The sequence below is a fragment of the Grosmannia clavigera genome, assembly GCF_000143105.1.
Source record: "Grosmannia clavigera kw1407 unplaced genomic scaffold GCSC_140, whole genome shotgun sequence".
NCBI classification, from domain to species: Eukaryota; Fungi; Ascomycota; class Sordariomycetes; order Ophiostomatales; family Ophiostomataceae; genus Leptographium; species Leptographium clavigerum.
In genome coordinates this window covers 3286862-3314542 of record NW_014040801.1, presented here as the reverse complement: position 1 = coordinate 3314542, position 27681 = coordinate 3286862, and the positions used below count along the sequence as shown (strand labels likewise).

General features: G+C 51.2%; 9 protein-coding genes across 9 annotated transcripts; 5 read left to right on the top strand and 4 right to left on the bottom strand.

Annotated features, from left to right (window-relative positions):
• Window positions 1-183: 183 nt before the first annotated feature.
• Window positions 184-580, bottom strand: CMQ_430 (cellulose signaling related protein ooc1; the record flags this gene model as incomplete). Its single annotated transcript, XM_014317509.1, has 2 exons — window positions 184-371; window positions 448-580. 2 exons carry the CDS (start codon window positions 578-580, stop codon window positions 184-186), a joined length of 321 nt encoding a protein of 106 aa, XP_014172984.1.
• A 2356-nt stretch (window positions 581-2936) lies between these two features.
• On the top strand, window positions 2937-5653 carry CMQ_1453 (uncharacterized protein; the record flags this gene model as incomplete). Its single annotated transcript, XM_014318532.1, has 3 exons — window positions 2937-3046; window positions 3125-3517; window positions 3622-5653. The coding sequence occupies 3 exons, from the start codon at window positions 2937-2939 to the stop codon at window positions 5651-5653; spliced, it is 2535 nt and encodes an 844-aa protein (XP_014174007.1).
• Window positions 5654-6093: 440 nt separating this feature from the next.
• On the bottom strand, window positions 6094-7986 carry CMQ_1309 (uncharacterized protein; the record flags this gene model as incomplete). Its single annotated transcript, XM_014318388.1, has 2 exons — window positions 6094-7485; window positions 7567-7986. 2 exons carry the CDS (start codon window positions 7984-7986, stop codon window positions 6094-6096), a joined length of 1812 nt encoding a protein of 603 aa, XP_014173863.1.
• Window positions 7987-9147: 1161 nt separating this feature from the next.
• CMQ_978 (uncharacterized protein) lies at window positions 9148-10476 on the top strand (the record flags this gene model as incomplete). Its single annotated transcript, XM_014318057.1, has 1 exon — window positions 9148-10476. One exon carries the CDS (start codon window positions 9148-9150, stop codon window positions 10474-10476), a length of 1329 nt encoding a protein of 442 aa, XP_014173532.1.
• Window positions 10477-13035: 2559 nt separating this feature from the next.
• Window positions 13036-14511, bottom strand: CMQ_437 (methyltransferase type 12; the record flags this gene model as incomplete). The annotated part of the gene is made up of 8 exons (XM_014317516.1): window positions 13036-13266; window positions 13321-13675; window positions 13750-13806; window positions 13859-14016; window positions 14075-14119; window positions 14188-14194; window positions 14370-14407; window positions 14467-14511. The coding sequence occupies 8 exons, from the start codon at window positions 14509-14511 to the stop codon at window positions 13036-13038; spliced, it is 936 nt and encodes a 311-aa protein (XP_014172991.1).
• A 3822-nt stretch (window positions 14512-18333) lies between these two features.
• CMQ_834 (uncharacterized protein) lies at window positions 18334-19362 on the bottom strand (the record flags this gene model as incomplete). Its single annotated transcript, XM_014317913.1, has 1 exon — window positions 18334-19362. One exon carries the CDS (start codon window positions 19360-19362, stop codon window positions 18334-18336), a length of 1029 nt encoding a protein of 342 aa, XP_014173388.1.
• An 889-nt stretch (window positions 19363-20251) lies between these two features.
• Window positions 20252-21844, top strand: CMQ_1630 (terpene synthase metal-binding domain containing protein; the record flags this gene model as incomplete). Its single annotated transcript, XM_014318709.1, has 6 exons — window positions 20252-20481; window positions 20551-20696; window positions 20878-21208; window positions 21283-21372; window positions 21432-21683; window positions 21772-21844. The coding sequence occupies 6 exons, from the start codon at window positions 20252-20254 to the stop codon at window positions 21842-21844; spliced, it is 1122 nt and encodes a 373-aa protein (XP_014174184.1).
• Window positions 21845-22602: 758 nt separating this feature from the next.
• Window positions 22603-23258, top strand: CMQ_413 (uncharacterized protein; the record flags this gene model as incomplete). Its single annotated transcript, XM_014317492.1, has 2 exons — window positions 22603-22892; window positions 23060-23258. The coding sequence occupies 2 exons, from the start codon at window positions 22603-22605 to the stop codon at window positions 23256-23258; spliced, it is 489 nt and encodes a 162-aa protein (XP_014172967.1).
• A 3098-nt stretch (window positions 23259-26356) lies between these two features.
• Window positions 26357-27436, top strand: CMQ_1181 (uncharacterized protein; the record flags this gene model as incomplete). The annotated part of the gene is made up of 4 exons (XM_014318260.1): window positions 26357-26501; window positions 26573-26880; window positions 26931-27067; window positions 27271-27436. 4 exons carry the CDS (start codon window positions 26357-26359, stop codon window positions 27434-27436), a joined length of 756 nt encoding a protein of 251 aa, XP_014173735.1.
• Window positions 27437-27681: the final 245 nt, after the last annotated feature.

Sequence of the window (27681 nt, the reverse complement as noted above, 5' to 3'; positions counted from 1 at the left end):
CCGTGCATCCTGTATAGAAACAGATCGCGTCTTTCCTATTTGCTCAGGGAAAGGCAGGACGGTAAACTATCTAAAAGAAGACTGATACACAAGCCTTCACGGCGAAATCCAGTATCCTGAGACCCAGGAAACGAAAGAATGAAAAAGGCGTTGAGGGAATTTTCTTCCACCCCGGAAGGATCATTACATGGCGCACTGATCGTTCTCAAGATCGCCCATGGTGATGCAGCCAGAAATGCAATACGAGTTGCCAACCAGACCACCCTCAACGTCGATGCAGCGATAGAGCACGTTGAGCAGCTGGCTGTCAGCCAGGGGCGGAATCGTGCCGGTGGCATTAACGGCAGTCTCAAATTCAGTGATGTTGTAGCCTGGAAGATTCAGCACACCGAAGAAAGGTTCAGAAGAGCGGATTGAAGAAATAGCAGATGTATACGAAGATCTTACCATCGGAAGTAAAAAGAGTTTGACCACACTTGTATTCCTGGTACTCGCAGGCAGTGGTGAAGGCAGCCGTGGGATGGATCAGCGCCATCAGGGCAGCGGCAGCAAGGCCAAAAACGGTCTGTTGGAACATCATTTTCGGAATGGGAGATGAAGCTTGGTGATATAAAAGGGTTGTTGTTGGAAAGACTGAAAGAGCTTTGAAAAAGGGTTTAAAGTGTTGAAGACTTGAGATGGATGACTTCTTTCTATCTTCTAATTTCAGGAAAGGGTGCCTCGTCAGGCTTATATATTCTTTCCTGGCCAGCCTGGCAGCTTTCTAGAGGTATGGTTCTTTCGGTGGCGGGAATTATCTCACAGTTTGCCACATCTGCTGAGCTGTATTACTCTCTATCACGATCCCCTCTTAGCCTCTCGTTTACCCAATCCATTCGCCTACTATTCGAGACACCACACAATGGGAAAAAAGCCTCCAATCAAGCAATAACGGGTGCAGATTACATCCAGAGCAATCTGTTTCAAACGCACGACAATCACAGGAAGATGTCTTGGATTCCCTGCATTGACTGGTGCGAATTACATACCGACGGAGCGATTGAAAAGACAAGAACTGACAAGAAGTACACCAGAGTTGAGATTTTCCCTTACGTGGACGAGGCCAGTGCAACATGACGATCTACACGAACAAATCAGTGGCTTCTATTCTGGCTTGTCTAGGATTCGTCGCCAGTTATTTTCCCATGGTGATAGATGCTTATCGAACCGCCAAAGAATACGGAAAATAAGATGCGAAAAGCGGAGTCTGAAACCGAGAAACTGGAGAGATCATCGCAGTCGGAGGGTTACGCACTGACACTGCATTGGATCACCGGAACATATGCTGAAGGACAAAGAAGTAAAGCACACCGAGTCTCTTCTAGTACAACATACCGTATCAGGCAAACTAAGATTAGTCAGCCTGTACCACTTACGCTCAGCTATGGAGGCGAAGTGAGCTGTCACTTTCAGTATTCAAATATGCAAGGGCGATGCACTTCGCATTCCTCCATAAGTTCATGACAGACGGAACGGCAGCGGTCAGTGGCGATCTAAGGACGATTCCGGAATGAGCGGTAGCTAGGAACCCACTTCATGAGAGTAATGGGAGGCCCAGTAAACAAGTTACTCTGGCTAGGACATTTTCCGACGAGGGAGTAGAATAGTTTTCTTGAGATTTAGTGGAGGAGCGCTTACCTATGTACCGGATAGCTGAATCAATGAATCAAAGCATCAAGACCGTTGAGAATGGTAGATTTTTCGTACGAGAGGCCGTACCACACGCAATAGATTCTTTAATCTCCAGTATTTCAACCGGCAGAGCTCATCAGTCCAACAACAAGATCATCAGTCCAACAACAAGAACGGCCACTTCCTTTTTTCCGCTTTTTCTGCTTTTTCTGCCGTATTTTGCGTTCTTCCTTTCCTTTTCCGCCCACCAAATCCAAGACAATACGTAGCAGATCTGCACCAATGACAGCAAGACAACTTCACATTCCTTGGTAAAACAGAAAGTAAGCGCTGGTAGAGAAGGAAAGAGGGGGAAAAGGCAGAGTCAGCAGGTCAGAAATGTAGGAGACATAAGAAAAAGAAAATGTGAAACGGCCCCCAAAACCAAGACACGATCTCCACTCTCTCATTGTCCAGTTCTAAAGCCAGGTGACCGCTCTTGCGAATACGATAATAACCCTTAGGTTGTTCCCGACACATAATGAAAGTCAATTTACGCGGCCTCCCTTTCGTGGCAAACACGCTCTACAATAGTTTATACAAGAGTTCCTTTCTATATTTTCACTAACGCTGTTATCTCTTTTGCTCCTCATTTCTCGCAAGATCAACATAGCAGCTTTCTATTTCCGTCTCAGTCGCATACCAGGGAATGACATTCATGTAACTCTTTCCGATGCATGTTGACTTCACCTCCTTTCCACCCCCATCTTCTAAGCACTCGCAATTGAATTTGCATTCCACCGGCTAGAACGTTGAGATTTGTAGACGGAGACTGCATTTTCTAACATCCCTTCAACTTCCACGCTGGATGCGTTGATCGAAATATTCCGCCAGGCATTCCTCAACCACGCGCCCACGCTGCTTTCGTCCTCTCAAGGTAGTTCCGGTAACATTAGAGGTATGCGTCTGACAGATGCAGCTTGCATTGCGGGTGCTGAACGTGCCGCGAGCGGACGCGTACTCAAGTATCGTTGGATAAGGGGCATCTGTACACAACAAATGAGCGATGTAAGCGAAATGGGGTCTGTACATATACTCTGGCACTCTGATTCTTGTCCTTCATACACTGTTTTGTTCAGTATCTGTTTGTCTCTCTCTCTTTCCATTTCAAATACTCAGCCGTTCTTTCTAATTCAGAGTGTCCTGTTCAAAAATACATTTCGAGATATTCTCTGGCTTCTGGTTCACCATAATTGCATACCCAGTCTCCAGTCCCTCCTTCAATCATGGGCGTGCTTGATGCCCTCCTTACACTACTCGGTGGTGTTGGGTCCTTCCCAACAGGAACTGTGTCGATGCCTTCTAAAAATAGCCTATCCTTTGGTGGATCTTCACCGTACGCATTTTCAGCGTTGCCAGGTGCAAGTTGCTGTACGAAACTTTCTGCACAAAACAGCTAATTCTCTGACAACAGACCGGCTCCTGGTCCTTTCCTGCTGCAAGTACAGCTAAGCAGTGCCTCTTCTACCATCAACCGGCGCCAACGATATCAGAAAAGACAGGCGATCGCCGCTGACGTGTATGTCACCACATCAGCCACCACAAGCCTTCCGTGTCAAGAAGCTGCACTCTTTTCCCTCATTGGCGACCAGCTGTATTCTGGTGGCCAGTTGGTCACGGCCGATCCAGAAAACATCTCCTACCAGCCACTCAATGGACCAGTCGGGAGCGTTGGTATTGGCCCTGTCGACAGTGGCTTCGCCGTTGTCGAAGGCGTGTTGCAGTGGTCAAGCACCACTTTCCCCAGCGGCAACGCAAGTTTCTGCCTGTCGGTATCAGGACCAGAGTCTAGTACCGTTGTGGCAGTGTTTGTTGCATCAGAGGGGTTGAGAAATTGCGTCCAGGCAACGCTTAATTACATACCATGTGAGTTGCATACGAAGCGTCTTCTATCTTAATATATACTGACAGGTCAGATTCTCTTTGCTCGGCCTCAGAGAGTAGCTCCACCACAATCAACATCTATAATACGGAGAACAACTACTACGATGGGGGGTCAGATTTGAGTGGGTCTACTGGCAGCTCTGGAAGTTCTACAGGCGGCTCTTCTGGGAGTTCCTCTGGGGGACCTTCCGGAAACTTCGGAAGTACCTCGGGAAGCTCTTCTGAAATCCCCGGCGGCTTAACAACTCCAGGAAGTGTTGCTGGAAGTTCTGGGAGTGGTTCTGCTGGAAGCTCAGAGGGAGGTTCTAATGGAGGCTCCTCTGGAGGCTCCTCTGGAGGCTACGGAAGCGCTGCGGCTGCTGCCGGAAGTTCAACTGAAGGCTTCAGTGGGGGATCTTCTGGAAGCCCTGGAAGCACATCAGAAAGCTCCTCTGAAGGCTCCTCCGGCCACTACTCTGATGTCCCTGGAGGCTCCTCTGGAAGCTCTGGTAGCTCCGCAGCTTCAGGACAACTCTCCAAGGGTACCGAAAGCGGTTCGGAGGCTTCATATGGGGGCTCTTCTGGGGGCTCCACAGAAGCCTCCAGAGGCTCCTATGGTGGATCTTCTTCGAGTTCCGCTGAGAGCTCTACAAGTGGGGGCTCCTCGAGCTCTGCTCACTCAGGAAGCTTCTCTAGTTCTTCCGGCTCAAGCAGTAGCTCGTCAAGCACAAGTGGCGGAGCCGGGAGCTCTGGCAGCTCTGGAAGCACTGGGAGCAGTGCCAGTACAGGCTATGGTGGTAGCTCTGCACCTGGCGGCTCTGGAGCGAACGGTGGCGGCAGCAGCGGCCATGTTGGAGGGACAGGAGGCAGCTGGGGACCGGGTGGTGCTGACGGTGCTGGTGGTGCTGGCGGCGGTCCCAGTGCTCCTGGTAATGGTGGAAGTACTGGAAGCAGTACTGGAGGGGCTACCGTGATAGTTGAGGGCGTTCCAGGTACTGCTGGTGCCAATGGAGAGAATGGTACAGACGGTACTGACGGCACTGACGGCACCGATGGAACTGATGGAACGAACGGCAGTAATGGCACAAACGGCACGAATGGTAGCAGTGGCACTAATGGGTCCACTGGAGCCACTGGAGCTACCGGGGCCACCGGCCTTGCTGGTATCAACGGAACGGCAGGTGCTACAGGCCCTGCAGGTCCGGCTGGATACAACGGAACAGCTGGGCCTACTGGTGCAACTGGTGCAATTGGTGCGAATGGTGCGGCTGGGCCATCTGGCTTCAACGGCACCGACGGGGCTACTGGGGCTACTGGGGCTACTGGGGCTACTGGGGCTACTGGAGCTACTGGAGCTACGGGTGCTACAGGTGATACTGGCCCGGCTGGTGCCAACGGTTTCAACGGAACAAATGGCACCAATGGCACAGACGGAGCTGCAGGAGCCACTGGAGCTACAGGAGCTACAGGCGTTTCGGGTGCTACTGGCCCGGCTGGTGCTAATGGAATAAACGGAACAAATGGCACGAATGGCACAGATGGAGCTGCTGGAGCCACTGGAGCCACTGGAGCTACTGGTGCTACAGGCGCTACAGGCGCTACAGGCCCAGCAGGTGCTAACGGAATCAACGGAACGAATGGCACGAATGGCACAGATGGAGCTACAGGTCCCCAGGGCCCTGCCGGCGCGAGCGGTAACGACACAGACTCAGCACACTACGAAGGTTATGAGTACTGGGGCTGCTGGGCCGTGTCTGCTCCAAGCCTGGGCGGAAACCCGGCACTGGCGCAAGAAATCATCACCGAGTCCATCAACGAATGCGCTGATTTCTGCAACACAGCCGGCACCAACGGGGGGAGGACGATGTACTTTACGCTGGGATCACGGACGAACGCGACGACGGGCGGCACTGAGTCCATCTGCACGTGCGCCAACATCCTGTCAGGATCGACAGCCATCAGCTCGACGACATACAGCTGCAGCACGCCGTGCACGTTTGAGAACTCGGATGGCACCACCGCCTATTGCGGAACCAACAGTGGTGGGTTCCATTTTGCGTCTGTATTTGTGGCGGCGTGATGGAAAAGAGAACTGTTGCTCGCTTCTTGTCTCTGTTCTTCTTTCCTTTGTTCACGTTTTCTTTTGTTTTGACGTCGAATTTGTGGGCACCTGTTCTCGGTCGGATGCTGGCGTTCAAGACACGAAAGTCGGCAGACTACGCATGACATAAGGTTTGGTGCGATCTCACCAAGGTGGAAATAATTGGGATTGTCTTTCTGTTCTTTCTGTTGATATTGTGGTATTGAGTGGGCTGCTCTACATGATGGTTGAAGCCAAGGCGCAGGTAAAACTGCCTAGACGTGCGCGCTAGTACGCCAATGCAGCTATAATCGTTGCCTGCTAAACTACAGAGCAAAGAGTTATTGTTTTTACATCACCAGCAGTAGCTTTATACTTCGTACTTGCAATAATGACATCTGCTTTATTGGCGATGCTGACTCTTGCGCTTGCTCATTCACTCACCCGCCCACATGCCCGCTTCTTTCTATTTCGCCTAGAGACTTTCTCTGTGATATGACCAGGTTATGAGATATTTTCTTTGAAGTTTCTTGTCCTGATCTGGGCACTTCATGGGAGCTGAACGTAGGCTCCTGGTCGCACTGTGAAGCACGCGCGAAACGCTCCGCCGCGTTTCCACGTCCGCTTTGACCTATATCAACATCGCCGTTGCTCGCTGGTCGTCTTTCATAGTATTCTCTTGGTAGCCGTGGCTCTTCGACAGTTGCATCCTGTGCTGGGCTCACCCTGGTTCGAAGCCGGCGATGGGGATCAGGCACCTTCAGGTCGGGAAAGCTGTCTGGAAAGTGCTTTTCCATCTCATCTGCCCGACTGTCTGTGATTCGCGACTCTTCCGAGTCACCGTCGGCAGCCAGCAATAGCGCGTACATGACCCGGCTGTAGACATACTCAAACGCCGGGTGCATGAATTTGTTCCAGATAGGCAGTTCGGGATCTAATTCGATCAGCTCCCGTCGTAGTTCGCTTCGATAGCCGTCTCTGGTGGCTAGTAAGTATTTATTGAGTCGCGTCCGCAATGCTCCGAGCTTATCGCCCATCTCCAAGTATTGCAGATGGTCGAGATCCACGAATAGGGATCTGGGGTCGTGCGAGCGACATATCATTTCATTCAAACATGCCACCTGCGTGGTCAAGTCTCCAAGCTCGCGGGCCGCGTCCAATGCAGCTTTCAACAGCTCGTCGCACTTAAGCGACGTCTCTGAGCTCTCAGCATCTATCACCGGCCAGCCGGGGTTTTCCGCAGCCATGGGAGCATACATCGGAAGAACTTCCAATCCGTACCAGACTTTTCGTCCAGGAAAAGTTCTGAAGAACTGATACGACAGATTGCCTTTCTTCCCCCAATGTCCGTCGACAATTTTTGAATGCTCTGTCTCAGCTACTATCCACCTGAGATAAGAGCGACACTTGATGTTTCCTGGATCATTCTCCTTGAGAGAAGCCGCAACCAGTCTAGCTTGCTTGAACGCAAACGAAGCAACCTCGAGAAAGCTGCTGTCATCAACGAGATAAAAGTTGATTCCCTTGCATATGGACACAAGGATATCGAGAAGACAGATCCTGCTCGTCTCGTCGTCAACACTTGCTACCGCCCATTCGTGGACGAGTTTGGAAACTCCAGCGACCAACGAGTCCGTCTTAAAGAGACTGGTGCAAGTCTGCACAGGCCCAAATGCTGGAACAAAAGCAACGACGATATCACGCAACTCCCAATGACGGCCCTCATTAAGTAAACTGCGGTAGTGGCCTACCCACTTCTGCCAGCCGCTTGCATAAAAATCAAAGTCAAATGCCGTGATAATATCCGAACTATAGTAGATCGTGGTGAAGATCTCGAGGGAACGGCAAAGAATTTGAAGCTTGCAGAATTATAAGATATGCAGTTTATCGTTTTAAAGGAGAGGGGAACATACCTCTATCGTTCCCACGCCATCTGGAACCGCCTGCTCTTGCAAGAAGTTGAAGCCGATACAAGCTATGGTATTTGCGTTCTGCAGATCCGGGTCGCTACGACACCTAGCTAGCTGTAACAACAAAGCAAGGTTGACTTCTTCGGCTGGTTTGTCGGAAAGCTGTCCAGGTGCCATATCGGTCGATGCCCTGCTGATGTCGGTCTCGCTGGCAAAGAAGCCAAAGAGACGGCCATAGTCTCCTTGTTCAAGCAGTAGGTTTGCATATACAAGAATTACCGAGACATCCTGGAGGTGACCAGAAAGATTGTTCTGTAAGTATGCGTCTGCTTCACGAAACCTGCCAAGTCGCCTCAGACGGTCAAGTTCGGCCATCTTGCTCTCTATGTCCTCTTCAATATCAAGTTCGAGATGAATCGTCATGTCTCTTCTGAAGGAAGGGTCCCAGATTACAGCGTCACTAACGCTCGGTAAGGGCAGTTTATGATGCCGGCCTTCACTAGTACTTATTTCCTCGCCCCCTGGCGTCCTGACGGAAGTGAACATTTCTCTGCCGGAATGTGTAGCCCTATGGAGACTGTTGCTCCTATGTCTGACGTAGGAGCCCTGATGATCATAATCCGAGTCGCTTTCACTTTCAAACATATCCAGTCGACTCCGGGCCTTCCTGTTTGTATAGTTGGTTTTTTCACGAGGTGGGGATTCGACGGCGTACGAAACCTCGGAATCAGATGTACGGAGTCGCTCTCTTTCTGGCCGCAGCACCGCCTGGGCAGGGAGCTTTACGAGACTAGAGTCGGGTGCAACAATATTAGCTTCGTCCCCGGCAGCTAGCAATTTGTTAATGTCCAAACGAGGTCGCCGTCCTCGCGCAAAATCCGCGGTCGCCGCTGCACTGCTCCGTTAGGCCTGAAGACACGAGAAGGGGAGAGAGACATGACCTACGACATCGTATCGTGCTATTTGTCTGCTCGAAAGAGGAAATTGTCTACTCTGCCTGCAAGAAAGGCCCTACTTAAAGAAGGACAGGGACAACATGATGCGAGTCTTCGGGTGTGATGAAATCCCGCTTTATGCAGGCGAAAGGTGCCACCAGCCGCACTGTTTCTCTTGTCTTCCATGACTTGCCGTCTTTTCTTTCTATTGGCCAACACAGGATGCCGAAAGGTCGCATTATGGCTTATACATTGTGCACTACAGGCTGCAACGCAATAAGGGATGAATTTGTGCCCTCCCGGAGTGAGACCCGTATGGTTATCTCTTCAGGATAAATATCCGGACATGACGCACGTCCCGTAGTACGCACTAACGCCATCTGGAGCCTTCGTGGCTGTATTTCAAAGTATATTACTTGACTGAATCCCGGACTGAGTTATGCGCGCAGGTCAGAGCAGTCTCTTATCTGGTGGATGAGGGGTAGATATCTAGTACGGGATTACACGGGTGACGAGTGTCACCCCCTGCGACCAGGCAAGGCTGGGCATAAGGCCTCCGTCACTCTCTTATAGGTGTCTGCCTCCCGCACCAAGGTCGTTTAGCTCTTGTTCCACTCAACTGATCACAAACTTTGGTGTCAGGAGCAAAATGAATTCTGAACACGGTCACGCGTCTGTTCCGAGGCGGCCGTCGTTCGCAAGAAAGACCAGGTCGCGCTTCTGTCGGTGGGGAAAAATCGAGCATGGAAGTTTGGGCTCGTTCAGTCTTGGCAAGGTGCTTATCGACTGCAAGCTGCGCTGCGGTGAATGTCAATGGGGCACGTTAGGCGAGCCGGCCACGCCAGCGGGAATTATATATGTCGACCTCAGCTTCATCCAGCCAGAGAAATATACATTGGCATCAGCGAGTGTGTGTATATCTTTCGAGGACTATGAGGAGCACGAGGAGCGCCCCCGATCTCACCGGCGGGGACGCAGAAGCAAGGAGGACGTGAGGGACGCGATGGTCAGTCGACTTGCTGTCACAGAGAAATACGGCCCAAAAATGATCACTGGCACGCCGTCTACTCGTAAAGAAAAAACCACAATCAATGCCACGCCAGAGTTCGGCGCTGGTGGTTGCAGCATTGGCGGAATCGGTTTTAGGTCTGAAAAGACGACCAACCGTTCGAGCCGGTGGATTCTGAGCAGCCAACCTCTTGCCGGCCGCAGCCGACACGGTATTCCTGGGGTCGGCTACAACACCATTATCTGGAACTTGGAGGAAAACGATCTCATCGCGCAGCCTCTACATAGCAACGTGTTTCACACCGGACTCGCCATCACGCACGAGGCGCGACCGTTTTACATCAAGGTCCAGATAGCAGGGAAGCTCCGGAAATTGACGGACCGCCTGAAATACCAGTTTCCCGCCCGAGCTCATCAGGAAGAAGGAATAGCCCTCACACTTGTGAACCTGGGCCCTGAGCATCAGTCTGAAGGCTCCTTGGACTCCGTCGCGGAGGGCCTGGCTACGGCCATGAAATGGAAGAACGAACACGAGGTTGCGTCCGTGATGCCAGATTCGCAGTCCGATATTTCATTTTCTAGTGGAACACGGACACTTGTGAACTCTGCAGCTGATGCGACGCTAAGAGAGGAGCCTCCTGTGGGACTACCGTCAAGTCCTTCCAGCAGTTTGTCCCAGCGATCTACGACGGACACATTGTTAGGGGCCCTTGATATGTTTTCAGCTTCAGAGAAATCAGAGATACGGTCTGATATCAAGCAGGCCTATGTCTCTCCTGCTACGGCTGAACTACAGAAAGCTCGCGTTTCCATATCGCCTTCGGATGATGCTCTCAAAGAAGAAGCTGCAATGGTGGAGGAAAGGCTTCGTCGGTTGTCGGAATACCCCACCGTCGTGATGATGATGCATCTACTTACACTGTTATTAGATGCATTAAACCCGGTGAAACCCAAGTTGAAGAGGGGTTGATAGAGGGTTGTGAGTAGCCAAGATCGGCCTTAACTTTAGGAACTGCCACGTTCCACTGATGTGATTTCCAGAGTGGAGTGAAGTGGCTGCCAGAGAAGTTGTTCAAAACTTCCGCTCATACGATACAATGGAGAAGGAGATTACTGATAAGAACATAAGGTCCTGGTATTGAAGCAATAACCACGTCACTTGGGTTGTCTTTTGTATTTAAATAGCATTCATCGTTTCTTTTCTCAGGGCTCCTTGTTTGTATTTATTTCGCCACATCTTCACATGTTCGTTTCGTAAATATAACACCAAGACAAGCTAGGATTCTTGCACAATACCTTATAGGCCCGTATGAAGTCTTGCACGAGCACTGTATTCTTATCTCTGGCATGCGTACGCATGGGGTCTCCCAAGGGGATAGATACTTTGCACGACTCTGAGAATTTATATGGTTGCACTTGTTTAAAGCCTCAACTTTTGAAGTTACTATGTTCTGCCCTAGGCTGATGGTGCGGGCCACTATTTTTCCTCCATACGAATTTGCACATAGCAGGACGGACTGCACAAACGCAAAAACAAAGTTGTCCAAGACAAGCCAGCCAATAAACAGGCCCTCAATATCACCATCCGTGTCGGTGACCTCGTGATGCCGGAAAGCCCAAGTTGCCCCAAGGACGGAGAAAATGACCGTCTGGAGGGTCAAGGTCAAGGCATTGAGTAAATCGGCATCTGCGCATTGGCAGAGTATTCTGTGAAGTCCTAGTATGGTACAATCGGACCAACCGAGAAGACGTGGCACCAAAAGACAGGCGGCATCCGAAAGCTTGAAACCATAAAAGGCGGTAATTATGCCGGTGGCGAGGGGCGGGGCAAATTCGGCGATGAAGAAGAAGATATACACGCCAACTGCTTTCCGTCTACCGACAGGGATGTAGTAGAGGCATGCAAGCTTGGATGTGATTAGTAATCGGTGAAAAGACACCTTCAAGCGCAACCAAAGTCAAGACCAGACTCACAGGATCAAAAACATTGATCAAGCGGCAGCAGTCTGGGAAATGTTGAGTCAGTCGCCGAAGGTAAGTCGCGTGGGGAGCATTTTCTCCGATTCTCCGGAATACACAAACCCCCAGGACAAGGCAGGCTGCTTCATCGCAATGAAGCTGAAAGCGGCATAGTAAAGAGAGACATCCGTGGCGTTCTTCCGTCTACCGATACGCCAAAGTTCGAGAAAAATATAGGATAGTGAGCGCAATCAGAATACTGTTAAAAGTGTCCGTTGCCGGTTTTCCTGCGCGCTGCCCCGATAAACCGCAGAACTAACGCTCTTGCTGAGTTTGGGAGTTCGGGATAGACGTATTGCCACATGGCGACCGTGAACTCCCAAAGTTTTTTCGCTGACTTTGTTGAAGGCCGCTTCCAGCCATTTCGGAAATACAATTATACTACTTATAATAACAACAATCGAGCTGCCGTTGAAGTTGGGAAGCAGCGTATTGTATGGCAACGCCATATTTTACGCACACCGACGTAGCCACCCAAAAATTGTCCGATGCGCAGGTCCGGACATATCTCTGATCGAAAACTGGGATAAAGACGAGTATATATCCATGCTAGGCGCCCATATATCTCGCAACGGCTTGGCGTCACCAGTGCCAAGCAATTTGCAATCCTCCGGTCACATTTAGAGTTTAGTCACCGGCCTCACCTCAACTATGTATAATGGAGCTTGCCTCTTAGGTCACATCGCCCCATCTAACATAAGCTTAGCAAGGCAGTCCCCATATGCAGTAAGTATTGAGGTTTCTTCAGACAGAGGTATAAGCGTAAACGTCTAGAGGTGACTGGTATATGGGCTGCTACGGGTACAAGTACGTGTGGCTTTCTTTTTTCACAAACACATTTGCATAGTAGGCCACCACAATAGCAAATGAATCCATAGCTTTATCTATACAGACAAGGATACTTAAACACTGGCAGACGCATTTGGTCTCATCCTCAAGGGAGAGTTTCAATTCTCGCCATTTTTCAGCTAGACAAGAATTTGACGATAACTTATCGAATATTGGATTTAAGTGCGAAAGGTGGCAACTCTGGATATCAGTAAACGAGGCAGGCAGCCATCTGTGAGGCTATCGTCAATCCGCACTTGATACACTTTGCGTCATCTCGCGCGAGGCCTACATACAGGGGGGATACGCTGCAATCAATGACGGTTGCCTATGGCGCCTGCCTGACTGTCAGCCGAGACTTTGCTCAGCTCTGGTTGTAGGCATGTTTAAGCCGATGTTATTATGTGATTTGTGTCGGGAACTAATTGGGCCCCAACAGCACGATCCGGTCACCCTGACTTTCCCCGGCCATCTCTGTCATTCTCTTCGAGCTGTCCACACCTTCTTTGAAAATCACAAAGTAATCACTGAAACACCAAAGACGGCATAGCGAATTACCTCCTAAATAAATAAACACACCAGGTCCATCCTAGACAGCGCTAAAGCTGTGAAAAGTAATATGTTATAAGAATATATCAAACCATTCTCAGACCAAGCTCGCAACACAAAAACAGACTGACGATCACGGTTTCCTGCCCCAGATAAAGTAGACAGGGATGTATAGATGTACGTTTGGGTTTCGAAGGTCTTTCTTCGCCTTGGCAATAAGAACCTGTATCTCGTCCTCCTTCCAGCCTAGGACTTTAGACAGGATACCTGGTGTATAGGAGTCGACGGCCTGCTGCTGCTGGACAAACTGGAATTTTCCAATCTCCTTAAGAGCTGGATCCTTTGGCCAGGCACCAATTGGACACTATGGCAGTGGTGAGTTGGAAATCTTCGGTCTTGGAAAGTAAAATCGGCTTACCTTGCGGATAACCTGCTGGACGTCGGTAAACCCAGCCGCCTTTATCTTATCCATCCACTCGGACGCCGTATCCCAAGGCTTGCCGAATTTTGTCAATGCCTCGGAAATAAGCGAGGCCCACTGCATAGCGCTCCCTGCAAACTTATCCGAGCCGTCGTCGGTGACGAATTTTGCACAGACGGTCTGGATCTCAAAGTAGCCACCGGGGGCCAAGTTCTCGAAAGCGCGCTGGAAGAGCTTGTCGGGATCGCCAACGCAGCCTTCGATTTCACGAGCATGGATGTAATCAAACTTCCTACGATACGTCCATTCTTCCTCAAAGTCGTCCACCTCGAAGCTGCAGTTAGGGGCCGTCCTATCTTCGGGTAAGTAACGTGTTATAAGAAGAGTTATCAACATGGATTCTAGCTGAGAGCCGAGCCGACGTACCACTGAGGCTGAATTGGGCTTAAATCGGTGCCTAAAACTTCGGCCGAGGGATATTGGCTAACCTTGTAGTTAGCAGTTACTTCAAACTCCAAATGGTAAGGTGTCTAACTCGGCAAAGTCCAAAGCCCAGATACCGGTCCCTGTGCCTAAGTCGAGTACGTGCTGCCGGTGCTCGCCAATAGGGGCAAGTGAAAGATCGCCCTTAAGAATCAGGCGGTAGATGTGGTGGCCCAGGTCCATTCGCTGTTGTTCTTCGTCGTCGTTAGGCTACCACGCAGTGTCAAAAATGGCCTGATCCAAGAAGTGGCATATGTTGGTAACTTACTACTAGATAGGCGCCCTCTCGAAAGGCATGGTAGCGGCGCCCATTCTGACTCGTGGGCCTTCATATTAGCGTCACATAAAACGTCTTACACGATAAACTAGTCTCGGACGAACCTCATATCTGACAAACATTTAGCGTTCGATCTTGCCACGTAGCGGCAAAATTAGGGGGAAAGTTGCGCTTGCCTGTAATTTAAAATACTTGAGCTCAGGGACGAGACAAGGCTGGCGGATGCCTCCCTACAATATTGTTAAAAAGCAGGCATCTAGAGGACTCTATCAGATCCATGACCTACGAAGCACCATCGTCATAGCCTAGATCATCGTCGCGATTCTAGAAATAAAGTTTTAGTGCCGGCGACGAGACCTCGCGGAAGGCTTGCCATTACTTACGTCGTCTACCTGCATCGGACCCTGTACGACAGTGTATTCAGCCATAATTTAGTCGAGTCGCACTTGGTCTCTGCCACTGTCGCTGTCGCTGTCGCTGTCGCTGTCGCTGCCGCTGTTGAAGATGTTCGTTTGTAAAGTGGGAAAGAGGTGGAAACGAATTAATAGCGGGCCTATCCCGAGCATCCCACAGTATATATACTATGGCATCAGGTGGAGAACAGATCATGACTGTACTCGTACGAGTATGAAGGCGCTAACGGCTTTGGACACCCTCTTAGGAAACGGCCGGATGTTGGCCGTTATTACCTTCCGGTTATTTAGATACTATATTGTCGCATGATACTTGCACAACATAGGCATAACTGTTGTTGTAACGTGACTGCAGCAGAACAAACATGTCGTACGACGGAAGCACCATGAGCTCCGTGCCTGTATGGATCGTTCTGCAGAGTACATATATCTCATATGCCCTAAGATAATGAAAGTACAGTGACGGGCATCTGCACTTCACACATCCTCTTCCTTGAACCGGACTGCAGTTTTATAGATACTTCATCGATTGACCTGAGTTTTCACGGCCCACAGACAGAGACGCGATAATGGCCAGTCCACTAAACTCCAGTGGGGTCAGAGACACGGTTTTGTAAGCCTCTATGTTGGCAACTTTGTAGGCGTGTTTTCCAACTCAAGAGTAAGGCCTTGAACGGTGGCGAAAGCAGCAGTCGTCTCATCGGCAAAGGCCGTCAAGAAAGCTGCCACTGAGCTCTTAGGGAGGCTAGCAGCGACGGCCTTTGACACTGTATTAGGATTGTGTGTGCCAGCCAGTTGTCGAGTATGACAGTGTAGATGACCGAGCATATGGTGGATATTCTGTACGTCAAGAGTCCCCGAGCCCTGCGGTCGTGCAGGTTTCAGTCTGGTCTAAAATGGTGGGTAGGTTGAAGAAGATGACACCAGCCGACAAGGACAGTGCCAGCGAAGAGATGCCGATATCACGGCTCTGTGTTGGGGTGCAAGATGCACCGGCTGTTTGAAAGTGCAAGCGGGTTGAATAAGAGGATTATGAAAAATTAGAATACAGAAAGAAAGCCAGAAAAAGGAAGAAGAGCAGGAGACAAGCAAACACGAACTGATATCTGACGTTTCCAATCAGCTTGGAAGACACGCAACCGCTGATCTCGCCCAGGGTGAAGCTGGCAGCTGTGGTGCGCGAGGCTTTTGAGGAAGAGCAGCAGGTCGTTGGTGAAACCAGTTGATATTCTTGTCCGGGCTAAGATTCGCGCTGATGTATGACAGGATTGGTCACAAGGCCAAGGCCCACTTCCAGCATCGAACCTAGGAATCGGAAGCTTGTATAGTAGCCTGGCGGCACGCCATGCTTCTCGGCCGACCCTACAACCTCGTTTCGTTGCTTCTCGGCCGGCTGTGCCGCCTGGTGATTTTCCTTTGTCGACGAGGTATGTGGCGATGCTGTGATGATTCAGGGCAGAAAACCGATGATCGTACAGCAGCAGGAGTGCAAGATCGCCCGGCCGCAGAACGACGATGGCATCGGCAAGGTCATGCAGGCATAAGCTCCGCACTCTTCCCCTCTTCTTGGTCCCATCTTGCTCACGGCTTATAGTTCCGCGACAAGCTGATCGACCAAAGAATCTCAGACATCGGGATTGGCAATGTTGACGGCAGATCTGACCTGCTCCAATTGTATGGCTGATAGTATACGACCGAATCCCGTTCCAAGCATGCTGACATGTTCTCGCAGGCTGCTCGAAATCAAGACCGATGGAAAGTCCCTGGAATTTGAGCACATCGAAACAGCAGTTTGTATCATCCTGCGAGCCGTTGTTTTCTTCCCGTTCCCAGCGCCAAAAAATGCCCTCTGACTTGCTACTAACGTGGCTGGCGTAGATACTGTCGCAACGACAATCCAGACTCTCCTCAGCTACATTATGCGCGACGCCAGAGCCTACGACAGAACGATGGCTGAGCCGGACGAGCGCACCCAGCTTGGGAAGCTGAGCAACACTTCCCAATTAGCCGAGGTCATGGAGAACTGTCCTTACTGTGAGTGTGCCTGGACAATCATTCTTCCCCTCTCTTCCTCTCTCTCCCGGGCTGTCCGCCCCCCCCAGCTCCACATACTCCTGCTAAAGCATGGCACAGACTTGGCCTGTGCCAAGGAGACTCAGCATCTATGTCCTCCTGCTCCGAGCTTGTTCCCTCACCCAGCTCCGAAGGGCGGGCTAGAGTTTAATAGAAAAATGGCACCCGGCTGCGCAGAGGTACGCTATGATCACCAAGGTCCACAAATATATCACTTGCAAACCGTATGTTGTGCACCATGGCCCAGAAATTCATGGGCCGGATTTCGAGGACTTCCGACCGAAACGCTGGCTCGAGAACGAATCCTGCGCTGCCATCTACGCCAAGTACCAGTTTGGACTCGGGTATGGCTCATGTATCTTCCTCGGTAAGAATTTCGCACGCACGGTGCCGGCGGCGAGAGCTAGTTTATTGACATGTGCCTCGGCCTCGAGGAAGCTAGCAGCGGAGGCCTTGATAAGGGGCAATTGAAAATGGCGCAATTCCTCAAGGACGATTCAGGGAGGCCTGGATTTTGACTCTGGAAGGCCAGGATGTCCATGTTGGCTATGGAGTAAACCCGACTACGGAGTACGACGTAAAGTTACATTTGTATCCACTGATTGCAACACGAAACCCAGAATTGCAGCCGAGACGACCCGCCTTATCCCATATGATTGTGTAACCGACCGTTACAGTACTCCGTAGACCAGTTGACATCCTTTTTCGGCTTCTGCCCGTCTACGTCCTCTTGCCCGCCACGTCGTCCGGAGTATCGTATTCTCGATAGCTCGTCCAAGTGATCATTCGTAAGTTACGGAGTACTCAAAATGTGTAAAAACGAACGTCTTTGGCCACTAGCTAATGCGATTTAGGGTTAGCGCTGGCCAATAGAACAAATTCTTCCCATCAACCCGCAGCAACCGGAGTTTTGTTATCTTGGGAACCGTTGATTAGTCCAAGGATGCAAGGATGCCCAGATCTGATCTGTCCCTATGCTTCTTTTTCCATTGGTGTCTGCATCTGCTCCATACAAGTATTGCTTCACCTTTATGATTCGTCGCCACAAACCCTCCAAAGCCATACCGTTACATAGCTGCACAGACGATCAAGCTGTTTTGTATATTATCAGCCCACTTCCAGAGACGCAGTCCCATCCGTCCCGGATCAGTCCAGCGTGGCGGCAAATCGAGTCCGGCGGCAACAGTAAAAGAATTCCAACTACAAGACAAGATACCAGAGTAACAATGCACGGGCCACATGGCAGAGTTTTCAGACCTGTTTTATGCCTGCTTGGCTTCCAAAAGCGACGATCTTTGACAAATCATATGCAAGAAGAGGCCATGGGTGGAATCTAAATGTATTTCTTCGGACAATATCCTACGTGTCTCTGGGGCACGGACACCCTCACTATTCTCCTTCCGGCCCGGCCCACAGCCTCTATGAGCCGATTGGTGTTGTGTGACAGCCGACAAAGCTCAAGAACCGGCTCTATGGTGTAAGCGAAGCCGGTGTAGCGCGCCTGTCAAACACGTGGTCGGTACGACGACGTATGCATGGATCTTGGTAACTGGATTGTATTGGTCTAAAACAGTGCTTACGCGGAAAACAATGCTCAATTAGGTTGTTGTAACGCAAAGTATGGGTATGATGGTGCAAGACAAAGAAAAGGAATAGAAAGGAAAAAAATAGTACAGGCAATTGTGTATAGTACACGAAACAGAAGACTGCATCAGGCTGTCACTTGGACATTTCGCGCCGTCCGCCTCTCACTGCTGCAACTTTCTAGCGGGCCTTTGAGTCGGAACTCCGGGTGCTTCCCGTCATCGACTGGCTGTTCAGAGACGCCATCTTGGACATCTTCTTGCGCTTCTCAAACTCATCCAGCAGCTCGTGGATGGTGCCCAGAGGGAACTCGTGGATCATAGGCCGCGTGGAGGCAGGACAGACGTCGGATTCGAAATCCTTGAACTCTTCCATGGCCAAGTTCAGGCGCAAAATCTGCTTCCAGGACACGATGCGATCGCCGATCAAAAAGGTTGGCACGCGTGCCATGGCCATCTCCTCGAGGATCCAACGGCGGTGGAAGAAGTCGCGGTTGAGGAAGTCGGCACAGCCAATGGCGGCTTCGGCTCCGGGATCGAACAGGCCGATGACAGGCACTGCCCATTCGTGAAAGGGCGAGTAGTTCTCCGGATGGGCCTCCTTGTCGCCAGGCTCCTGCCACTCGGGCGGCATGGCTTTGTCGAATTCCTGGATCAGCTGGATGCCAAGCTCCGTCTGCGGAATCTTCAGTCCGACCCACCCGACCACCATCTGTGCATGCTGGTAGACGTGATACATGATGACTCGATGTTTGGAGTTCTCGCGCGCATCCGCCGGATTGAGGCAGATGCAGTCGATCCATACCCGCAGCTTCGGCTTTCCGTCGTATTCCCGTCCGCCAAAGTGTCGGAGCAAGCTTCGCAGCCATCCTGGCGCCGCGCTTTCCTTTCGCCGCGCAAGGTTTTCCTGGCTTGCCTTCTGAAGGGCCGGGTAGAAGACGGCGCGTACATGCTTCAGGCCCTGCGCTATGTGGACTGGTACGGGGATGTATGCTCGGTCCAGGAGGATCTTCTCCTGCACGGTCGGGTCTCCCAGCAGCGAGGAGATGGCGATGAATTCGACGCCGTCGCGAAGAGGCAGTGACACGAGGCGGCAGACGACCTGGTCGCTGAGCTGGCTGGCTGGCTCGATTTCCAGGAAGCGTACCTCGTCCCGAGATGTGCTCAACTTTATGTAATGTATCTTCGCTTGCACTGCACTGGACGCCATCGTAGCATCGGCAGGCACTCATGCAGGTAGCTTCGTCAGGAAGGAGAGACACGAAGCTGCATGAGCCCATCCTGCGGCTTTTTATCCGACGCACGTTCTCGTCGCTAGCTCGCATGGGCCCTGCTTTGCTCACCTCAGGCCAATAAGCAGGGTGGTGCCTTTTTGAAATAAGCTCGGTCAGAAGACTACGTACGGTGTATTATTTCCACTCCATACCTCTGCCCCGTATACGACGTACGGAGTACGAATACATGGTAGGTGTCGATGACAAACACCCCTGCCCCTGGCCGGCCGCGATCCCTGCAGAAGCCATTTCCGTTGCAAGCTTCCGTAGCACCCCTTGAGGGCATTGACGCTAAACGAACAGGACCCTCAGGGGCATCCTTTCCGAATGAAGCCCTGAACGTTGTATGTGTAATGGCGGTGAGGCCTGATGCTCCAGTAATCTCCTCGCTTCGCCCGTCTTCCTTTCGAGCATGTTGTGACTTGTCGGATGGAAGGCTGTACTGCGGTGGCAACACTGATGCGTCGTGCGAGGAGCTATTGACAGAAATCCGTTTCTGTGGGCAAGCGTTCCGCTTTCCTCGTCTAGAGCCAATCCTAAACGCGTTCTACAGGTCGAGACAATGCTCCTCGTACTATGGGACAGAAAGCCAGACGACAACCGTTAGTGCAGGTTATAAATATCAAGGATACACGTCGTAGCTCTGCTGCGAATATCTTACAAATTCTGTGTGAAGCAGCGACATTCTGGACGAAAGATCCCAGTTCTTCCTGTATCCTCCGCAGCCTCCAATCTCTTTGTTTCCCTGGTTCCCCTACGGAGCTCGCGATCAGACCCTCTACGAGTGAAATTGTCAGGACGCTAAACGACACGTGTTGGCAAGCCATGGCCTCCAGTGCAATGATTACACCGCCCCCCAGCCGGTCCGGCACGCTCACGCCGCCGGATGCTTGCTGCCTCGACCAGGCGCAGGCTGCCGACAAGCTCCAGGAGTATGCGCACGGCCGGTGGATCAAACTGCCGGAGGCGCTATTCTCGTCCATCATGTCGGTGGAACCGGAAATCAACCCCATGCACAGAACCTCAAAGGCACAGTCTGACGCGTGGCTGCGGAAGTAAGGAGGCAGTCCTGTCTGAAGTGTGTTTCTGGCGCAAGAGATCGCGACAATGCTGACTAAGAACAGTGCCCTGAAAATGGACGACAAGACAGCCAACATTTGGGACCGGCTGGACATTGCCTACATGAGCGCTATCCTGGCACCGCACGCCGATGCCGAGACGCTGAAGCTGATGAACGACTGGAACGGCTGGGTGTTTGCCTTTGATGACCGTAAGTTGCAATTCCAGCACCCAGGATCAGATGTTGGGGGCCATTGGGGGCTGCGATCAGACGTTGGGGGCCGCGCTACTGTGCGTCAGGCCTATTAGAGCACATTTCGATCTGCGGCAGGCCACTAACATTTACCGAAATTGCGCATGGACTCCGCTGACTGGAATGACGTTTTCTGCAGCTTTCGACGAAGGCGACTTTGCCAGTGACCCTGTCAGGGCAGCCGAGGAAGTCATCTACACACTCTCCATGCTGGATGACGTTCATCCGGTAGTCTCTGCAGAGGAGAATCCGCTGCGGCATACGCTGCAATCCTGCTGGATGCGTTTCAAGGAGCGAGCCAGCCCCAACCTGCAGTACCGCTGGAAGCGGCACTTGACGCTGTACTGCGTCGGCGTGTTGCAGCAGGTTGGTATTCAGAACAAGGCCTCTGCCAGCCGGCCAACAGTCGCCGAATACATGGATATGCGTGCGGGCTGCGTGGGAGCATATCCTTGCATTGGCCTCATGGAGTGAGTGCGCGCAAATTGCGACTGCGCAATTTGGCTCGTCTTTCCACTTACAGCGCTAACTCGCTGTAACATAGGTACGCTGAGGGCATCGATATACCACAGCACGTTATGGATCACCCGTCGATGCAGGCCATTTCACGGATTACATGCGACCTGGTCACGTTGTAGGCAATCTCCCATTTCCTGTCGTGTTTTATTGGCTCCAGACTGACAGCTGCGATAGGCAAAATGACCTGTGCTCGTACAAGAAAGACCTGATCAAGGGTGAGGACAGCAATATTATGTTTATTCTCAAGGACCAGGGAATGAGCGACCAGGAGGCCGCTGACCAAATCGGCGAGATGCTGTACGGCTGCTACCGTAGATGGTTCGATGCGTTGAGCCATATGCCGTTCTGGGGCGAGAAGATCGATCGCGACGTTGTGAAATTCGTCGAAGGTTGTCGCAATATCGCCCTTGGAAACCTGCACTGGAGGTAAGACTTGCGCGCAGCAGAGCGTCCCCGATTCCTAGCCGTGTTTTTCTTTTTTTCTTTTTGTTTTTGCTCGACTAACATCTTCCAGCCTATACACGCCCAGATACTTGGGCAAGGACGGCCCAGAGGTGAAGCGAACGAGAATGATGCAGCTGCCGTGAAACATCGGCTGCATGTTCCAGAGTACAGTGCCCCAGAATGGGGAACATTGCGACGCCGCATTTGGCTGCTACTCTGCTAGGAGATAGTGCTACGACCCACTAAAGCACTCATTTATTACGTTGTATCTTATCTTACGAAGTACATATTGCATTGAATTTACGAAGTATTGGGAAAGCATCAAATACGATTGTCTATTGAAGGGCTCAAATTGAGACCCAGATGGTTCAAACACGTTTCTCGTAACATCAGCAAGTTAATTTGCAATGTTGAAGACACAAGCACCCAGCAAAGACAAACGATGTCCGTGCAAACTGCCCATGCCGAAGTGCCGGAAATGCTCCGACCCCTGCATACTTGGCACTTGGCATAAAGCCTATCCACAAGCTTCCAGACCCGTCGTCCAAACAGACGATAAAACGCCTCATATTATTGGCTGTCTGGTGCTACAAGATGTCATGAGCGGAACCCTCTTCTGGTTTAGCTGATCGCATCAACAATCAGGCCGCAGGCAGCAGTCTGAATGCGCATACGACATTCGAGAATTTAGGGACAAGGCACCATTCACGTCTTCAGGGGGGGGACCAGCCCGCCGTTTACTGATCAAAATAATCGGCACTCAATGATTTGAAAGCTTTAGCGCGGCAAACATGTCAAAGAAAGTAGCGGTGATCATGGGTGGAGGTACGTCGTATACCTCCTATGTAGGCCCGCCAAAAATGGAGCAGCGTATTGACGATCGGTTTTAGAAGCGTCCGGGATGGGTCTTGCCGTTACGAAGTCGCTGCTTCTGCAAGGCTGGATCGTTGCAATCATTGGTTCTGTCGTAGACGACTCGGAGATTGCCGACGAGATTGGCGCTGAGTCTTTCCTGGTCAATGTTTCCGACCATGAGCAGCCAGGTAATGCGTTCCCCGGGGTATTTGCGCTACACAACCTCCAGGTCGTCCAGGCATGGACCATGTTTAACAAGCAGTGCCAGTGCCGGAATCGCCGATCACGAGCTGTTTTGGGACCACAAAGACATGGATCTGGCTTCCCCTCTACTCCGTAAGCCGGATATCGCTTCGTTGGCCATCGACCTTGACAGTGTTATCGTCACGTGCTACCTTGGAATGCATATTCTTCGGAAAGGCGAGAATGAAGTAGACAAACGCATTCCGATCACGGTTTCGACCGGACCCTTTTGTCCGTACAGAGACAAGCCGTATCTGCAGCAAAGCATGCCTGTGTGGGCTTCCTGCGCTCAATTGCCCCGAGGCTCTTTGCCACGACGGCATCCGGATCAACTGCATCAACCAATGTAACGTCTTGACGGGGCTGGTGAGCAGCACCGGCTGGTCTCTCTTCCCAGAAGGAAGCGATCACGCCCCTGAGAAGATTGTCGAGGTCATTACAACGAAGATCACCGGCTGAAGCATGAACGGAAAAGCTATTGTGATCCAGGGCGACTACCACAGCGTGCGAGATAAATGGGTTTCCTTGGCATGGCACAGAGCCTGAGCATCGCTGACCGCACTTACATAGACTGAATATTCTGGGGCACTGAAATTAATGAGAGCATCACGGTGTGCGAAACCAGACACGACGGCCTTGTATCTTGCGTAAAGAATGAATACCCTGGTCTGATCACAGACTTCTGGCTATTTTACACGGCTTGTGGGTCTTCTTCTTCTCACTCCAAGTTCTGCTTCGGGCATTTTCGGGTATTGCAACCTTGTGACTGAGTGTGCCTGTCTTTCCGGCTGTCATGTCTTTTCTTTGTCTGTCTCTCTCGCATTGTTTGTCTGACAAGCCATCGGACCTAGAGGATACCTACCACTTCGCAACCTTCGCCGTTTTCCGGACTTCGTTCTTGGTTGGATGAGCTTTCTGGCCTGGTCGCTGGCATCGACGGAATGCTGCGCCGTTGTGTCTTCGATGATATTCGCCTTAGTGCTACAGCAGGCCTTCTTTTGCCCATAATTGCCGGTACCAGCTGTTCCTTGTTTATGTCGGGGTCACAAGAAACGGGCGTGGCTCATCAACAGGTTTCTTCGCGGCATCATTTCTACCCTTGCAAATGTCGGATGTAAGAAGCGTCTTTTCTTTCTTTCTTCCTTTTCTCACCCTGCCCCTAAACAGTGCTGACCCCCAAGCTGGTTTCCGTGATAGGCCTTACAGGATTATCTATAGCCCTACTTGCCAAAGCGCCCAGACCGATGCCGCATCTGTGTTCCCGATAGTGGCCAAAGAGTCAGACAACTCATCCTTAGCCATGCCCGTTGTCTAAAGGTTCTACAACAGCTCGATAGCTCTGATGGTACTCAATGATTCTCGCCACATAGCCAAGGAGATCCCACAGTAGACCCGTATGGTCCCGCGATTCTCTACATAACAATTGTGGTGCAGCTTGTTGTTAGGACGGTTTGGTACTTGGTCATCAACTTCCCCATAACAAATGATGACGCAGTCATCAATGCGTATACCCGGTGAGTTGTTTTCCGCTAATATTTGGGCGCAGCTGCGCAGTGTGGCTCAATACTGATGATTGCTTCAAATTTGCGAACTTTGAAGTTGCCGCCTCGCCACTGAAGGCGCAGCTGTTTAATACGTTTTCATGGTCTTTCTCCTATCTAAATCTACCTTTAGAGCATAAGTGGCGGCATCTTAACAGAAAGACGGCAGGGTTTCACACTCGCTTGAAGTTTCTGCGATCCAGGTATGTCCTGGGCTTTCAGTGCCTTGTCCCCTTTGACGGTGATCCTCAAACTAACAGGCTGAATAAGTAAGACCAAAGTGCATCCGACGCTCAACGTTTGTCTCTGGTCGTGCCATCTGGTGATTCTTGTCACTGCGATAGTTGGCTTTATCTACTATATGATCCTGACCGGCTGCGCTATTGTACAGATACATACTTACTGAACACTTGCCGATACCTTGGATTTCACTAGCTTCATGCCTTCTAGGTATCGATACGGCTTTCAAGATCTTAAGCTACGGTCAGTCGGACCCTACTGCATTTTAGGCAACTCTCACTAACCTGAATTTTGCTGTAGTTACGCCTGGATTCGCGATGCTCTGCACTCCGTGAGCCGGCGTTGAAAGGACATCCTATTCGTTAAGCATATTCGGTTAAATCTAAGCCGTGTTATCCATACTGAACGGTCTTACGGCAACGGTCCTCATTGTGGTGAGTTGTCAGGCCTGTTATCACAGTGGATGTATGATTCTAACTTATCTAGATTCTATCTGTGTGCCCATCAACGTAAGCAGCATGGACTACAGCATCGTAGTACGAGTTATTTAGGCCACTGAAGCTAGATACCATTAGCGTGTCAGGTGGCTACTGACACGCTACTCATCGGCCAGTAGCTCAGGCCTACTACGTGTTTGGCCACACTCCACAAGCCCTAAGTAGCTTCTCCTAGGTCTGGCCATTGAAATACCATTTTTGAAGCCCTAGCCGGTAAATCCACAGTGCGCCCCATTCTCGTGCTCGACATTATGCGGAGAAAATCTGACCTAAAAGTTACAGTGCGTGCGAAGTACTCCCGTATTTCTTCTACTTTAATAGCGGTACGAGTACCACAAAAAGCCACAAGGCATGGTTTTCGGCGACCACTGTACGTCTACGTATGGCATATACCATGAACATACTGATCTATCACTTCAAGTAACACATATCGTCAGACGCACAGGAGCTAAACCCGACATGTTAACGTCGGAGTGCAGTATAAAGGAGAATACGATATTGTCCTGTATCTCTTCGTCCGCTTAGCCTGGGCGGTACTAACGTACTAAAGAGAATTGTTGCCAGAGAAAAGAAAAGGCACCTTATATACTTGGAACCTAAGAAGCGAAACATGGGCGCATAAAGCGGCTTGTGTGACGGGATGTCAGCTTGATCAGCAATACGATGGTGGCGGATGAGCCATCTCAGATGTAAGAATGAAGAACATCCTGTCAACGAAAGCACTAACATCGAATAGAGTCTTAGAAGACCCTGCAATGTTCCTACAAAGTATTGCGATCCGATATGATTTGCAATACACATTCGCATATCGCTAGCTTTCGTTCTCTTTCTTCCATAAAACGCTTGCATACAATGGTCACAGTGGTTAGTTAACAAAACTCGTCAATCCCTCGTTGTTTCAACCTGTATAAGCAACTCACAATCGGCGGTTTAGGTAGGCTAGGGAGTATGAGCCGGTTCCGAAGCGGTACGAGCACGAGACAACATTGGACCGAGCGCTAAGAGCTACGAAACTTGAAACGCATGACACGGCCATAGTAGAGCTCCTTTCTTCTCTAGGAAATGGACTTCAAATGGCCAGACAAGTGCAATATATTGTACTGCCCGACTAAACCTACACGCTGGTCTATGATGCACACCATATGCAAGGAAGAGAGCAACCAAAGCGTGTATATCTACCAGACAAGCTCTATATGTAGCTCGGCCTCAGATTCCTGTCCTACCGGTTGCATTTTACATAACAAACCAGAAGACGGCTACGGAACTGGTGGTAGGGTGGATGAACCTTCCCGTCTACATCTCCGACGACTGCGGAAACATTGAGGCGAACCAGTCGAGCAAACCGCCATCACTGGCTATTACGGTTCGATTAATCCTGCACGACGGCAACTGCAGGAGGAAGACCACTCCACACGTTGCCCATGGTGTCTACGACGCAATCAATTACTTATAAGAAAGAGGGATCAGCATTGTTTGCTGATTTACTTCGCAACAGCGTTCGTCCAGGTAGATAACCGCATCTCAACTGCTGCGCAGACGAAAGGCGCCAGGAACAGCGCGACCTCGTTGTTACGCAACGCCGCTTCTTCCGGAGCGCTCCCGCCAGTGGGCTACTCTCTGTCTCCGGCTGAGGCTGGCCTGCAATGCTTAGCGTCTGCCTCCAGTGCCTTCGGCCGGGTGTGCACCGGCGACCTGCTAGAGGGGACCTATTCGCGGGACGGTGCCCTGACTACTCTTGTGGACGAGGCGCGAAATCAGACCCGCTTGTCTACGGCTTCCTTAGCCCTGCAGCGGCTGACTGCCGTAAATTCCGTTGGGGGCCCAGCGGTGCTTTCGCTTCTAACCGCGTCTAGGCCGGGCAGCTACTCTTGCCTACGTATTCTCTAAACCCGGTGCTGGATAAGCTGGCAACATTCGTGGCCACGGCGGCCACGGCGGCTCCCGACATTGCCCAGCTCCTCGTCGCGGCTCATGCGTTGGACTCTTCGTGGTGCGTTTGTCTTAACACTAGGATTGTGCTATTGCTGTTGTGGCCTTTTAGCCCGTCGGATCACTGCTCCCCGATGGTAAAGCCCTTATGCCCAAAAACGCCTGCGTGGTTAGTGAGCAGTGGCGTGGCCGTGCTGACTTCCAGAACGCGCTGGCTGCACAATTCCGAGGTAGGCATTAGTTGGGTGGCCGCTCGTGAGGCAGTTCCACCTTCATCACGCTGGCCGATATTCGCGACACCAACGTTGCGGCAGTGCAGTCGACTCCAGCGTTCGGCTCAAGGACTGTAGCCACTTCGTCCGTGATTATGACGCCGCACCCGACGATTATGCCCCCTCGACCCCCTCCGCACGTCAGGGTGACTCCCTAGAGTGGGACAGTCGTCTTGTCGCAAGTGCTGCACTCCAGATTTTCTGGCGGCCAGTCCTTGTTTTCAGGTCCGTCTGCTCGGGCGTCTGGGCCCATCCCTTCGCCGTTTAGCCCTACGTTAAGGCCTGCCCTGCCGATCAGTCCGTCCGCGTCAGCGGGGCGTCTGTCTCTCCTCCACTGGAGACTGTATCGGTCATTCGCAGACCTGCCTTGAATGGCTGTCTGATGCGGAGGAGCATGCTAGTC